This window comes from Staurois parvus, unplaced genomic scaffold, assembly GCF_062004578.1.
Source record: "Staurois parvus isolate SC_StPar_1 unplaced genomic scaffold, SC_StPar_1.0 ptg001651l, whole genome shotgun sequence".
Classification (NCBI taxonomy): Eukaryota; Metazoa; Chordata; class Amphibia; order Anura; family Ranidae; genus Staurois; species Staurois parvus.
This window is the reverse complement of record NW_028319447.1, coordinates 294,710-309,414: the sequence shown is the minus strand read 5'-3', so window position 1 is coordinate 309,414 and position 14,705 is coordinate 294,710. Positions and strand designations below refer to the sequence as shown.

General features: G+C 39.9%; 1 protein-coding gene across 1 annotated transcript; it reads right to left on the bottom strand.

Moving 5' to 3' along the window:
- Nucleotides 1-251: 251 nt before the first annotated feature.
- Nucleotides 252-13,198, bottom strand: LOC149434858 (fucolectin-like). Its single transcript, XM_089663307.1, has 5 exons — nucleotides 13,159-13,198; nucleotides 9,869-10,157; nucleotides 8,586-8,641; nucleotides 7,042-7,330; nucleotides 252-1,151 (listed from the first exon to the last, which is right to left on the bottom strand). Exons 1-5 carry the CDS (start codon nucleotides 13,196-13,198, stop codon nucleotides 962-964), a joined length of 864 nt encoding a protein of 287 aa, XP_089519433.1. The 3' UTR covers nucleotides 252-961.
- Between the last annotated feature and the right edge of the window lie 1,507 nt (nucleotides 13,199-14,705).

Here is a 14,705-nt window from a genome sequence, read left to right as displayed (position 1 = left end):
TGTCTGCAGTCCATTAGTTCAGAATTTTTTTTTCCTGTTTTCTGCCTCTAAAACCTAGGGGTGTCTTATGGTCAGGTGCGTCTTATATGGCAAAAAATATGGTAGCTAGACCTAGGATTTTCTTCCAGTTAGATGCAGACCTCATACAAATGACTTGTCCCACATTTAAAATTTCTCTTATCAAGATCCATTATAATAGACCTGAAGAAAAAAAAAATAAAGAGAACAGGGATGGATAACACAGAAAAATGTTACGGTGAAAGAATCTTTATTGGCTCGAGTAAGCACATGGGTAAAAAAACACAGGCTACTGTATGATGGGGCCCTGAGGACCACACAATAACTGTAAAAAGGACCAAATGTGGCCTTCAGGCCCCAGGTTGGGCACCAGGGTCTTAGACAATCATTACCAGAACAAGTTTAAAGAACCCCCTCTATATCTGTTCTGATGACAACTCAGACTTTGGATTTTCTCACCTCTTTCAAACTATAGTCAACAGGACAAATATAGGACAAATCTCCTCAATGAGGACACAGATGGCAGTGCTTCAAACCCTTCCACACTCCATCCATGACTAGATGGTTTTAGATACATTTTATGGGGTCTATTAATAAAGGTTTTCCAAGAAGAATCTCACAACCTTTACCAAAGATTCACACATTCTTCCAATTGGATGCAACTGGAAACGTGTGACTTCTGGGTGAAGGGTGGCTGAATCTTCAGTGAAAACATTTATAAATAGACCCCTATGTGTAGCTCACATCATTTTCATATAAAATCGAAATACAGTTCTTGAGAGATCTTGTGAAGAGTTTCATGAGTCAGGTCTACAAGATCAGAAAAAGTCCTCCTCCAGCTAGATAGGAAAACATAGATGTATCAGTTTTTCCGGGGTATTCCGGATGGACATGAAATTTGTTGATGAACTTTAGTATTCCTTCTGTCATGTTTCTCTGAGGTTTACCAGCAGACTTGAGGTTGAACAGAAAATCCTGGCGTCTGCTGGGTCGGGAGCTCACCGTAGACCTCCACCTCGCACAGGTGCAGGTATTCATTGCGCCCCGGGATCACCACGCTGACGTATTGACCCTCCATTCCATTACAGCAGAAAGTTGTCGTAGGATCAGTAATTTGGGTGACCGTACCGCACCTGTGGAGGACAAAAAAAGACCAACACAATGACACAGATAATTCCACTCATTTACTTGGGGGAGGTTTACAAAATGGTCCAAAATGTTCATTACTTTCTTGTAGATGAGTGCATGTAAAACTTCGTTTTGGATAGATTTGTTAAGTTATCAATTTCATTTCATTGCATTCGTTCAAACTCGGGTGATTCATTTTCATCCGAAGAGTTAGTTTTGTTTCATTTATTAGATTTCGAATGTATTTTAATTTTCAGAGGTATCCGAATTAGAACCGAATGAAAAATATCGAATCGATCCAAATTCATTGTGAAGAATAGCTGGTTGTTAAGTGGAAATTCCCCGATGACAGCAGAATGCAAACAAACAAGTGCAGATATTTAATTAAATAATAAAAAAACACCCCCCAATAGCCTTACCAGATGCTTAGTACTGGTACAGATTTTAAGGGAAATCCCAATTTATTAAAAAAATGGCATGATGTCCCCCCCCAAAAACTAGATCCTTCACCTTGAAAAAATGTGTGCAAGTGTACCTGGAAGAATTGAAGAATTGATGCTGTTTTGAAGGCAAAGGGTGGTCACACCAAATATTGATTTGATTTGGATTTCTTTTCTGTTCTTTTGCTTTCAATGATATTAATTAGTAAAAATAAAATAATAACACTTCTATTGCAGAAAATATTCTTAATTTACAACATTTTTTCACACCTGCCTAAAACGTTTGCACAGTAATATATATATATATATATATATATATATATTTATATATATATGTATATATACAGTCAGGTCCATAAATATTGGGACATCGACACAATTCTAACATTTTGGCTCTATACACCACCACAATGGATTGGAAATGAAACGAACAAGATGTGCTTTAACTGCAGACTGTCAGCTTTAATGTGAGGGTATTTACATCCAAATCAGGTGAACGGTGTAGGAATTACAACAGTTTGCATATGTGCCTCCCACTTGTTAAGGGACCAAAAGTAATGGGACAATTGCCTTTCAGCTGTTCCATGGCCAGGTGTGTGTTATTCCCTCATTATCCCAATTACAATGAGCAGATAAAAGGTCAAGAGTTCATTTCAAGTGTGCTATTTGCATTTGGAATCTGTTGCTGTCAACGCTCAAGATGAGATCCAAAGAGCTGTCACTATCAGTGAAGCCATCATTAGGCTGAAAAAACAAAACAAACCCATCAGAGAGATAGCAAAAACATTAGGCGTGGCCAAAACAACTGTTTGGAACATTCTTAAAAAGAAGGAACGCACCGGTGAGCTCAGCAACACCAAAAGACCCGGAAGACCACGTAAAACAACTGTGGTGGATGACCGAAGAATTCTTTCCCTGGTGAAGAAAACACCCTTCACAACAGTTGGCCAGATCAAGAACACTCTCCAGGAGGTAGGTGTATGTGTGTCAAAGTCACCAATCAAGAGAAGACTTCACCAGAGTGAATACAGAGGGTTCACCACAAGATGGAAACCATTGGTGAGCCTCAAAAACAGGAAGGCCAGATTAGAGTTTGCCAAACGACATGTAAAAAATCCTTCACAGTTCTGGAACAACATCCTATGGACAGATGAGACCGACATCAACTTGTACCAGAGTGATGGGAAGAGAAGAGTATGGAGAAGGAACTGCTCATGATCCTAAGCATACCACCTCATCAGTGATCATGGTGGTGGTAGTGTCATGGCGTGGGCATGTATGGCTGCCAATGGAACTGGTTCTCTTGTAGTTATTGATGATGTGACTGCTGACAGAAGCAGCCGGATGAATTGTGAAGTGTTTCGGGAATATTATCTGCTCATATTCAGCCAAATGCTTCACAACTCATTGGACGCTTCACAGTGCAGATGGACAATGACCCAAAGCAGACGGCAAAAGCAACCAAAGAGTTTTTTAAGGGAAAGAAGTGGAATGTTCTGCAATGGCCAAGTCAATCACCTGACCTGAATCTGATTGAGCATTTCACTTGCTGAAGACAAAACTGAAGGGAAAAAGAAAAAAATAGTGAAGCGCTTATATCTAATGAATAAATAAAGTAAAGTGCATTCAAAAAAGAATTAATATAAATCTGATACTCCTGTGTGACAAATCTATATAATAAACACTAATACCTCCCTCTAGTGGGAGAAAAAAATAGTGCAACCGAATGTAATTAAGCTTTAGTGATTCAACACACACTATAAAAAAACCTATTATAACGTGCATATAAAAAATTCCAATACATAACCAAATGTGAATAAATTAGTGAATATGAAATTAATTATCCACATAAAATAGTGCCTAATTCACACACATTTCATATACATCATAAGTGAAAAAGAAAAAATGTCCATGCATGTGACTCTGTGCTTTTGGAAAACACACGTGATCTCCACTTCTAGGTGCAAATAATCTCCTCCAAATGGCAGCAATGCCTGCTCACCTCCCCTCCTTGACCCACACAGGGCCCCAAAGCACTTTCCACCTCAGTGGTGTATCTCCTCTGGCAGACTCCTTATTCCTCCTCCTCTTATTCAGACTCATAGTAAGACATAAAACTTTCCATAGTGTAGTATATTTATTAAGAAAGGGTAAAACACCACAAATAGTTACACTCACATAGTCCTCTTGGTTAACAAGCGTTCTTACCACAGCCTATGGGTAAATCTGCATGCACTGGGGAATCCAATATGGCCGCATGCGTCACCAGGAATGACGAACCGACGCGTTGCGTCACGTGCGTCGTGACTTCATCATGGGTAACCATATTCACTAATTTATTCACATTTGGTTATGTATTGGAATTTTTTATATGCACGTTATAATAGGTTTTTTTATAGTGTGTGTTGAATCACTAAAGCTTAATTACATTCGGTTGCACTATTTTTTTCTCCCACTAGAGGGAGGTATTAGTGTTTATTATATAGATTTGTCACACAGGAGTATCAGATTTATATTACTTCATTTATATTAATTCTTTTTTGAATGCACTTTACTTTATTTATTCATGAGATATAAGCGCTTCACTATTTTTTTCTTTTTGTTTGCACTTGTTGGTATTAGTTAAGTGACAGCAGCTGTATCATAGTAATCATTCCATCGAGGGCAGGGGGATCCTTTACACTTTAGTTTAAAACTGAAGGGAAAATGCCCCAAGAACAAGCAGGAACTGAAGACAGTTGCAGTAGAGGCCTGGCAGAGCATCACCAGGGATGAAACCCAGCGTCTGGTGATGTCTATGCGTTCCACACTTCAGGCTGTCATTGACTGCAAAGGATTTGCAACCAAGTATTAAAAAGTGAAAGTTTGATTTATGATTATTATTCTGTCCCATTACTTTTGGTCCCTTAACAAGTGGGAGGCACATATGCAAACTGTTGTAATTCCTACACCGTTCACCTGATTTGGATGTAAATACCCTCAAATTAAAGCTGACAGTCTGCAGTTAAAGCACATCTTGTACGTTTCATTTCCAATCCATTGTGGTGGTGTATAGAGCCAAACATGTTAGAATTGTGTCCATGTCCCAATATTTATGGACCTGACTGTATATATATACACAAACACACACAGTGGGGAAATAATTATTTGATCCCCTGCAGATTTTGTACGTTTCCACACTTCCAAAGAAATGAAGGGTCTATAATTTTTTTATCATAGGTGTATTTTAAAAGATAGACACAGAATATTAACCAAAAATCCAGAAAAAACACATGATACAAATGTTATAAATTACATAGTTAGTCTGGCTGACAAAAGACAAAAAAGTCCATCCAGTTCAGCCATAGAAAAAAAAAAAAAGTTATATTCTACACCCACTGTTGATCCAGAGGAAGGAAAAAAAACCCAGCAAAGCACGATCCAATTTGATCCTGCTGGGAAAAAAATTCCTTCCTGACTTCCTGATCCCCGGAGAGGCAATCGGATATTCCCTGGATCAACTTTCCCTATAAATGTTATATCCAGTTATATTCTGTGTATCCAAGAAAGAATCCAGGACTTTCCTACAGCAATCCACTGAGCTGGCCACAACCAACTCTGGAGGGAGTCTATTCCACATTCTCACAGCTCTCACTGTGAAGAAACCTTTCCGTGTTTGGAGATTAAATTGAGTTGCAGTTCAGCGAGTAAAATAAGTAATAAGTAAATCCCCAAACAAAACAGGACATAGTACTTAGTGGAGAAACCCTTGTTGACAAGCACAGAGGTAAGAAGCCACTGGACTCTAGAGCAGTGGAGACGTGTTCTCTGTCTGACAATCTGCCAGGAGAACGGTACTTCCCTGACTGCATTGTGCCAAAAAGTTTGGTGGAGGGGGGATTATGGTGTGGGGTTGTTTTTCAGGGGTTTGGCTTGGCCCCCTAGTTCCAGTGAAGGGAACTCTTAAGGTGACATTTTGGACAATTTCATGCTCCCAACTTTGTGGGAAGAGTTTGGGGATGGCCCCTTCCTGTTCCAACATGACTGCGCACCAGTGTACAAAGCAAGGTCCATAAAGACATGGAGGAGCCAGTTTGGGGTGGAGGAACTTGACTGTCCTGCACAGAGTCCTGACCTCAACCCCATAGAACACCTTTGGGATGAATTAGAGCGGAGACTGCGAGCCAGGCCTCCTCCCCCGACATCAGTGCCTGACCTGACAAATGTGCTTCTGGAAGAATGGTCCAACCTTCCCATAGACACCCTCCTAAACCTTGTGGACGGCCTTCCCAGAAGAGTTGAAGCTGTTATAGCTGCAAAGGGCGGGGCCAACTCAGTATTGAACCCTGTGGACCAAGACTGGGGGGCCATTAAAGATCATGTGCGTGGAAAGGCAGGTGTCGCAATACTTTTGGCAATATAGACAGTGCTAGCCCCTGCCACCATATTGTAAGAGGTAAATGGCACACAGGGTTCTCTCGGGTGGCAATTATGGAGGGCTCCAGAATATCTGTTCTTAGTAGAGAAAATGGGTTCCAGTTTTCTCTGGATTTTGTAACTCCCAGATTGGGTTCTTGAGTCCAGAGGCTTCGAAGAGCTGTGGGAGGGAAGAAGCCTCTAACCCTGAGTCCAGGTGTGACTGAAGGCCAGCAGGCTGTGTGTACAAGTGTGACCAACATTCATAATCAAGGGCCTGACAGGGATTCAGGTCTTCCCCCAGGAGACAGGAGGTCCCTGCCCTGCATCCAGGGAGTGGCCTGGACAGGTAGGGGGTAAAGTGCCCGGACTGGAAGTGGTTAATTACAATGTGAAAGTGGGCATATTTTGTCAACGTAATTCCTGTTAACCTCAAATAATGTAAGTTTGAAGAAAAAAAATGGCGGTGGAAGCCCCGGTGAGGGCAACCGTTTTCTTAGAACTTTTACTTTCTCTAAATCTGGGACGGACTGGCAACTCACGGGGCCCACCGGGCAATAGGGGATCATGGGGCCACTGTGTCCTTGCCCAAACTCAAAACACACACCAAAAAAAGCCTATTTAAAAAAAAAAAAAAAAGTGTACCAGGGGCATTTCATGGGGTCCCCTACTGACCCCAGTGCCCGAGTGCTCGAATGGTCAGTCCGCCCCTGCTCTACATATATATATATAGGTAAAATTCAGTCATGCAATAATGTCTTTTATTTCAGGTTCAGGTTGGTGCTTAGGGCCTTTGTCATCGGACATTTGTTGACACAAGCCCAAAGGCCCATTGACGTAGGCAGGGGCGGACTGACAACTCATGGGGCCCCCGTGCAATAGGAGATCATGGGGCCCCTGTGTCCTTGCCCAAACTCAAAAAAGCCTATGAAAAAGGTACCAGGGGCATCTCATGGGGCCCCCTACTGACCCCGGTCCCTCGGGCAGTGCCCGAGTTTCCAACTGGTCAGTCCGCCCCTGGACGTAGGCTCGTACGGCATCCTGGCCTTGTGGTACTTACACGGGGTTGTTATTGTCCGGAGAATTTCCAATTCGGACTTCGGCACCCCTCATTCGGTCCATAGAGCCGTCTGACCGGCCGGTGACCACAATGACATTCACTTTGTATTTCTGTTTCAGGTCCACTCTCCACCAGGGTGCCCGATCTGCATTCGTGTGGGTACAGGAGCCGTGAAACCAGTCTGTATCTTTCCCACCATCAATGGCCTGCTCAGCCAAATGTGGTACTTTCAATTGGCTCTTATAATTAGAACTCTGCGAGGCTTGTCCGCCTCTGGCGATATTTGTGGCTGAAGAAGGAACAAAAAAAAAAAAAACAATAGTCATACATATCGTACAATGTTTTTCCATTGAAAGGGGCCTTCACCAAGAAAATAACTATGAACTGCAATGCTGTCAATAATTTTACTGGGCAATGTTGTTAATATGACATTTTATATAGCTAATAATAATAATAATAATAACAATAATAATAACAAGTTTATTATTATTGTTATTATTAGTATTGTTATTATTATTAGTATTAGTATTGTTATTATTATTATTATTGTTGTTATTATTATTATTATTGTTATTATTATTATTATTATTGTTGTTGTTATTATAATTATTATAATCATTATTATTATTAACAGTAATAATAAGAATAATTAGAATTATAACAACAATAATAATTATAACAACAACAATAATAATAATAATAATAACAATAATAATAATAATTATAATAATAATAACAACACTATTAATAATAATAACAATAATATCAATAATAATAATAACAATACTAATAATAATAATAATAATATTAACAATAATAACAATAATAATTATAATAACAATACTAATAATAACAATAATAATAATAACAATACTAATAATAATATTAACAACAATAATAATAATAATAATAAAAATAGTGTAAAGTTTTAATAAAACTTTATTTAAAAATGACAAACAGTATCAGAGATCTGCACCTACTTTGATGTTTGCCTGCTGTTTCCTCCTGGCATCTCAATTAAATGTCCATTTATAATTTCCCTGCCACTGGAGCAACCCATAACAGCACATTCCCACCCAGCATTGCACCTAGACATGCCGCCACTTCACACACAGGCAGCTCAGAGCCCCATGAATTTAGCAGATCTTTCTCTGGGGATTGGTGGGCAGCTATGGGTGGAAAGAGCTGAAACTGATTGCTGGTCACGCATGCGCTTGTGTCCTATGGCGCTAAGGGTGATGGGATATCATGTGATTTTTTGATGATTTTTACAGTGCTTCCCCACCTGACCAGAAGTTCAGGGAAGCAGCTCTTAGAAGGAAGTGGTTTAAAAATTAAATGACTAGAGAAAAATACATTTCTGATAGATGGAATATCATGTGATTTTTTTGATGATTTTTACAGTGCTCTCCCACCTGACCAGAAGTTCAGGGAAGCAGCTCTTAGGAGGAAGTGGTTTAAAAACTAAGTGACTAGGGCCAAAAACATTTCTGATAGATGGAATATCATGTGATTTTTTTATGATTTTTACAGTGCTCTCCCACCTGACCAGAAGTTCAGGGAAGCAGCTCTTAGAAGGAAGTGGTTTAAAACTAAGTGACTAGGGAAAAATACATTTCTGATAGATGGAATATCATGTGATTTTTTTGATGATTTTTACAGTGCTTCCCCACCTGACCAGAAGTTCAGGGAAGCAGCTCTTAGAAGGAAGTGGTTTAAAAATTAAGTGACTAGAGGAAAATACATTTCTGATAGATGGAATATCATGTGATTTTTTTTTATGATTTTTACAGTGCTCTCCCACCTGACCAGAATTTCAGGGAAGCAGCTCTTAGGAGGAAGTGGTTTAAAAACTAAGTGACTAGGGCCAAAAACATTTCTGATAGATGGAATATCATGTGATTTTTTTATGATTTTTACAGTGCTCTCCCACCTGACCAGAAGTTCAGGGAAGCAGCTCTTAGAAGGAAGTGGTTTAAAACTAAGTGACTAGGGAAAAATACATTTCTGATAGATGGAATATCATGTGATTTTTTTGATGATTTTTACAGTGCTTCCCCACCTGACCAGAAGTTCAGGGAAGCAGCTCTTAGAAGGAAGTGGTTTAAAAATTAAGTGACTAGAGGAAAATACATTTCTGATAGATGGAATATCATGTGATTTTTTTTTATGATTTTTACAGTGCTCTCCCACCTGACCAGAATTTCAGGGAAGCAGCTCTTAGGAGGAAGTGGTTTAAAAACTAAGTGACTAGGGCCAAAAACATTTCTGATAGATGGAATATCATGTGATTTTTTTATGATTTTTACAGTGCTCTCCCACCTGACCAGAAGTTCAGGGAAGCAGCTCTTAGAAGGAAGTGGTTTAAAACTAAGTGACTAGGGAAAAATACATTTCTGATAGATGGAATATCATGTGATTTTTTTGATGATTTTTACAGTGTTCTCCCACGTGACCAGACGTTCAGGGAAGCAGCATTGCACCCGGACATTCCGCCACTTCACACACAGGCAGCTCAGAGACCCATGAATTTAGCAGATCTTTCTCTAGGGATTGGTGGGCAGCTATGGGTGGAAGGAGCTGAAACTGATTGCTGGTCACGCATGCGCTTGTGTCCTATGGTGCTAAGGGTGATGGGATATCTTATGATTTTTTGATGATTTTTTACAGTGCTCTCCCACCTCAAAAAAGCCTATGAAAAAGGTACCAGGGGCATCTCATGGGGCCCCCTACTGACCCCGGTCCCTCGGGCAGTGCCCGAGTTTCCAACTGGTCAGTCCGCCCCTGGACGTAGGCTCATACGGCATCCTGGCCTTGTGGTACTTACACAGGGTTGTTATTGTCCGGAGAATTTCCAATTCGGACTTCGGCACCCATCATCCGTTCCATAGAGCCGTCTGACCGGCCGGTGACCACAACGACATTCACTTTGTATTTCTGTTTCAGGTCCACCTTCCACCAGGGTGCCCAGTCTGCATTCGTGTGGGTACAGGAGCCGTGAAACCAGTCTGTATCTTTCCCACCATCAATGGCCTGCTCAGCCAAATGTGGTACTTTCAATTGGCTCTCATAATTAGAACTCTGCGAGGCTTGTCCGCCTCTGGCGATATTTGTGGCTGAAGAAGGAACAAAAAAAAAAAAAACAATAGTCATACATATCGTACAATGTTTTTCCATTGAAAGGGGCCTTCACCAAGAAAATAACTATGAACTGCAATGCTGTCAATAATTTTACTGGGCAATGTTGTTAATATGACATTTTATATAGCTAATAATAATAATAATAACAATAATAATAACAATATTATTATTATTGTTATTATTAGTATTGTTATTATTATTATTATTAGTATTGTTATTATTATTATTATTGTTGTTATTATTATTATTAGTATTGTTATTATTATTATTGTTGTTGTTATTATTATTCTTATTATTATTATTATTATTATTATTAGTATTGTTATTATTATTATTATTATTGTTGTTATTATTATTATTATTATTGTTATTATTATTATTATTGTTGTTGTTATTATAATTATTATAATCATTATTATTATTAACAGTAATAATAAGAATAATAAGAATTATAACAACAATAATAATTATAACAACAACAATAATAATAATAATAACAATAATAATAATAATTATAATAATACTAATAATAATAATAATAATAATAATAATAACAACAACAATAATAATAATAACAATACTAATAATAACAACACTATTAATAATAATAACAATACTAATAATAATAATAATAATAATATTAACAATAATAACAATAATAATTATAATAACAATACTAATAATAACAATAATGATAATAACAATACTAATAATAATATTAACAATAATAATAATAATAATAATAATAAAAATAGTGTAAAGTTTTATTAAAACTTTATTTAAAAATGACAAACAGTATCAGAGATCTGCACCTACTTTGATGTTTGCCTGCTGTTTCCTCCTGGCATCTCAATTAAATGTCCATTTATAATTTCCCTGCCACTGGAGCAACCCATAACAGCACATTCCCACCCAGCATTGCACCTAGACATGCCGCCACTTCACACACAGGCAGCTCAGAGCCCCATGAATTTAGCAGATCTTTCTCTGGGGATTGGTGGGCAGCTATGGGTGGAAAGAGCTGAAACTGATTGCTGGTCACGCGTGCGCTTGTGTCCTATGGCGCTAAGGGTGATGGGATATCATGTGATTTTTTTTTTATGATTTTTACAGTGCTTCCCCACCTGACCAGAAGTTCAGGGAAGCAGCTCTTAGAAGGAAGTGGTTTAAAAATTAAGTGACTAGAGAAAAATACATTTCTGATAGATGGAATATCATGTGATTTTTTTGATGATTTTTACAGTGCTCTCCCACCTGACCAGAAGTTCAGGGAAGCAGCTCTTAGGAGGAAGTGGTTTAATAACTAAGTGACTAGGGAAAAATAAATTTCTGATAGATGGAATATCATGTGATTTTGTGATGATTTTTACAGTGCTCTCCCACCTGACCAGAAGTTCAGGGAAGCAGCTCCTAGAAGGAAGTGGTTTAAAAACTAAGTGACTAGGGAAAAATTCATTTCTGATAGATGGACTTTCATATGATTTTTTGATGGTTTTTACAGTGCTCTCCCACCTGACCAGAAGTTCAGGGAAGCAGCATTGCACCCAGACATGCCGCCACTTCACACACAGGCAGCTCAGAGCCCCATGAATTTAGCAGATCTTTCTCCAGGGATTGGTGGGCAGCTATGGGTGGAAAGATCAGCTGAAACTGATTGCTGGTCACGCGTGCGCTTGTGTCCTATGGCGCTGGTGATGGGATATCATGTGAGTTTTTTATGATTTTTACAGTGCTCTCCCACGTGACCAGAAGTTCAGGGAAGCAGCTCTTAGAAGGAAGTGGTTTCAAAACTAAGTGACTACGGAAAAATACATTTCTGATAGATGGAATATCATGTGATTTGTTGATGATTTTTACAGTGCTCTCCCACCTGACCAGAAGTTCAGGGAAGCAGCATTGCACCCAGACATGCCGCCACTTCACACACAGGCAGCTCAGAGCCCCATGAATTTAGCAGATCTTTCTCCAGGGATTGGTGGGCAGCTATGGGTAGAAAGATCAGCTGAAAGTGAATGCTGATCACGCGTGCGCTTGTGTCCTATGGTGCTGGGGATGGGATATCATGTGATTTTTTGATGATTTTTACAGTGCTCTCCCACCTGACCTGAAGTTCAGGGAAGCAGCTCTGAGAAGGAAGTGGTTTAAAAACGAAGTGACTAGAGAAAAATACATTTCTGATAGATGGAATATCATGTGATTTGTTGATGATTTTTACAGTGCTCTCCCACCTGACCAGAAGTTCAGGGAAGCAGCTCTTAGAAGGAAGTGGTTTAACAACTAAGTGACTAGGGCCAAAAACATTTCTGATAGATGGAATATCATGTGATTTTTTTATGATTTTTACAGTGCTCTCCCACCTGACCAGAAGTTCAGGGAAACAGCTCTTAGAAGGAAGTGGTTTAAAAACAAAGTGACTAGAGAAAAATACATTTCTGATACATGGAATATCATGTGATTTTTTGATGATTTTTACAGTGCTCTCCCACCTGACCAGAAGTTCAGGGAAGCAGCTCTGAAAAGGAAGTGGTTTAAAAACTAAGTGACTAGGGAAAAATACATTTCTGATAGATGGAATATCATGTGATTTTTTTTATGATTATTACAGTGCTCTCCCACCTGACCAGACGTTCAGGGAAGCAGCATTGCACCCAGACATGCCGCCACTTCACACACAGGCAGATCAGAGACCTATGAATTTAGCAGATCTTTCTCTAGGGATTGGTGGGCAGCTGTGGGTGGAAAGAGCTGAAACTGATTGCTGGTCACTCGTGCGCTTGTGTCCTATGGCGCTAAGGGTGATGGGATATCATGTGATTTTTTGATGATTTTTACAGTGCTCTCCCACTTGACCAGAAGTTCAGGGAAGCAGCTCTTAGAAGTAAGTGGTTTAAAAACTAAGTGACTAGGGAACAATAAATTTCTGATAGATGGGATATCATGTGATTTTTTTTGATCATTTTTACAGTGCTCTCCCACCTGACCAGAAGTTCAGGGAAGCAGCATTGCACCCGGACATGCCGCCACTTCACACACAGGCAGCTCAGAGCCCCATGAATTTAGCAGATCTTTCTCCAGGGATTGATGGGCAGCTATGGGTGGAAAGATCAACTGAAAGTGAATGCTGATCACGCGTGCGCTTGTGTCCTATGGCGCTAAGGGTGATGGGATATCTTATGATTTTTTTGATGATTTTTTACAGTGTTCTCCCACCTGACCAGAAGTTCAGGGAAGCAGCTCTTAGAAGGAAGTGGTTTAAAACTAAGTGACTAGGGGAAAAATACATTTCTGATTGACATTTGTAGGATGGACCTGACTACTTGAATGAAAAAAACCCCCAAAAAAGTGGATGCCATTACCAGACTTCAATGGATGGTTTCTATGCTACAACATTAATGCAGAAATCAGATATCCAGCCAACAACACAACAGCCATGTCCCCATCTTAAGGCCATTTATTATACAAAAGCGTGAAAGTAAAAAGATACAACAACCCCCATTCTTCTACTTCAGTCTCCAAAGTGGTATTTCCCAATAGAAGGAGAGCTCTTCCAAGTGTAATTCTGATGGTGATGTCCCCAGACAGTCAAACTACTGTCCACATGAAGGGGGCATGTGCTCAATGATCTGACCCCTCCCCCATGCAGGCATTTTTTAGATGCAAAAATGTTCATGGACTTCCTTGTGTGTACTGTCCATTTCAAAATCCCTCATTTCAATGATGGCTTTTGCTAGGGCAAGCTCTGTATCTTTATTTCCTCTTTTTGTGCCATTCCTTGGTGGATCCGCTAGTGTGCTTCAGATCATGATCCTGTTGAAAGATTCATTTCTGGTTCAATTTTCATTTTTGGAAAAATGGCCTCACATTCAAATAAAGCACACTTTGAAAAAGAATGTATTGTTGACTTGAAGACTATGAGCTGCCCAGGCCCTGAAGGAGCAAAGCAGCCTCAAACCCTCACATTTCCACCACCATGCTTCACAGGGGGTCCTCTACTGCAGGGGTCTCCAAACGTTTGACCAAAAGGGCCGGTTTACTGCCCTTCAAACTTTAGGGGGAGGAGACTGTGGCTAGTGGGCGTAGAAAATGCTCCAGCATCAGTGGGAGTAAACAATGCCATAGGCTTGGTGGTCAGTGGGCGTAAACAAAAAAAAATACATCATTGGTGTCAGTGGGAGAATTAGTTCCCCATCTCTGGTGTCAGTGGGAGGAATAGTGCCCCATTATTGGCAGGGTGAGAAAGAGAGCTCCATCTTTGGTGTCAGTGGGAGGAATAGTGCCCCATTATTGGCAGGGTGAGAAAGAGAGCTCCATCTTTGGTGTCAGTGGGAGGAATAGTGCCCCATTATCTGCAGGGTGAGAAAGAGTGCTCCATCTTTGGTGTCACTGGGAGGAATAGTGCCCCATTATTGGCAGGGTGAGAAAGAGTGCTCCATCTTCGGTGTCAGTGGGAGGAATAGTGCCCCATTATCGGCAGGGTGAGAAAGAGTGCTCCATCTTTGGTGTCACTGGGAGGAATAGTGCCC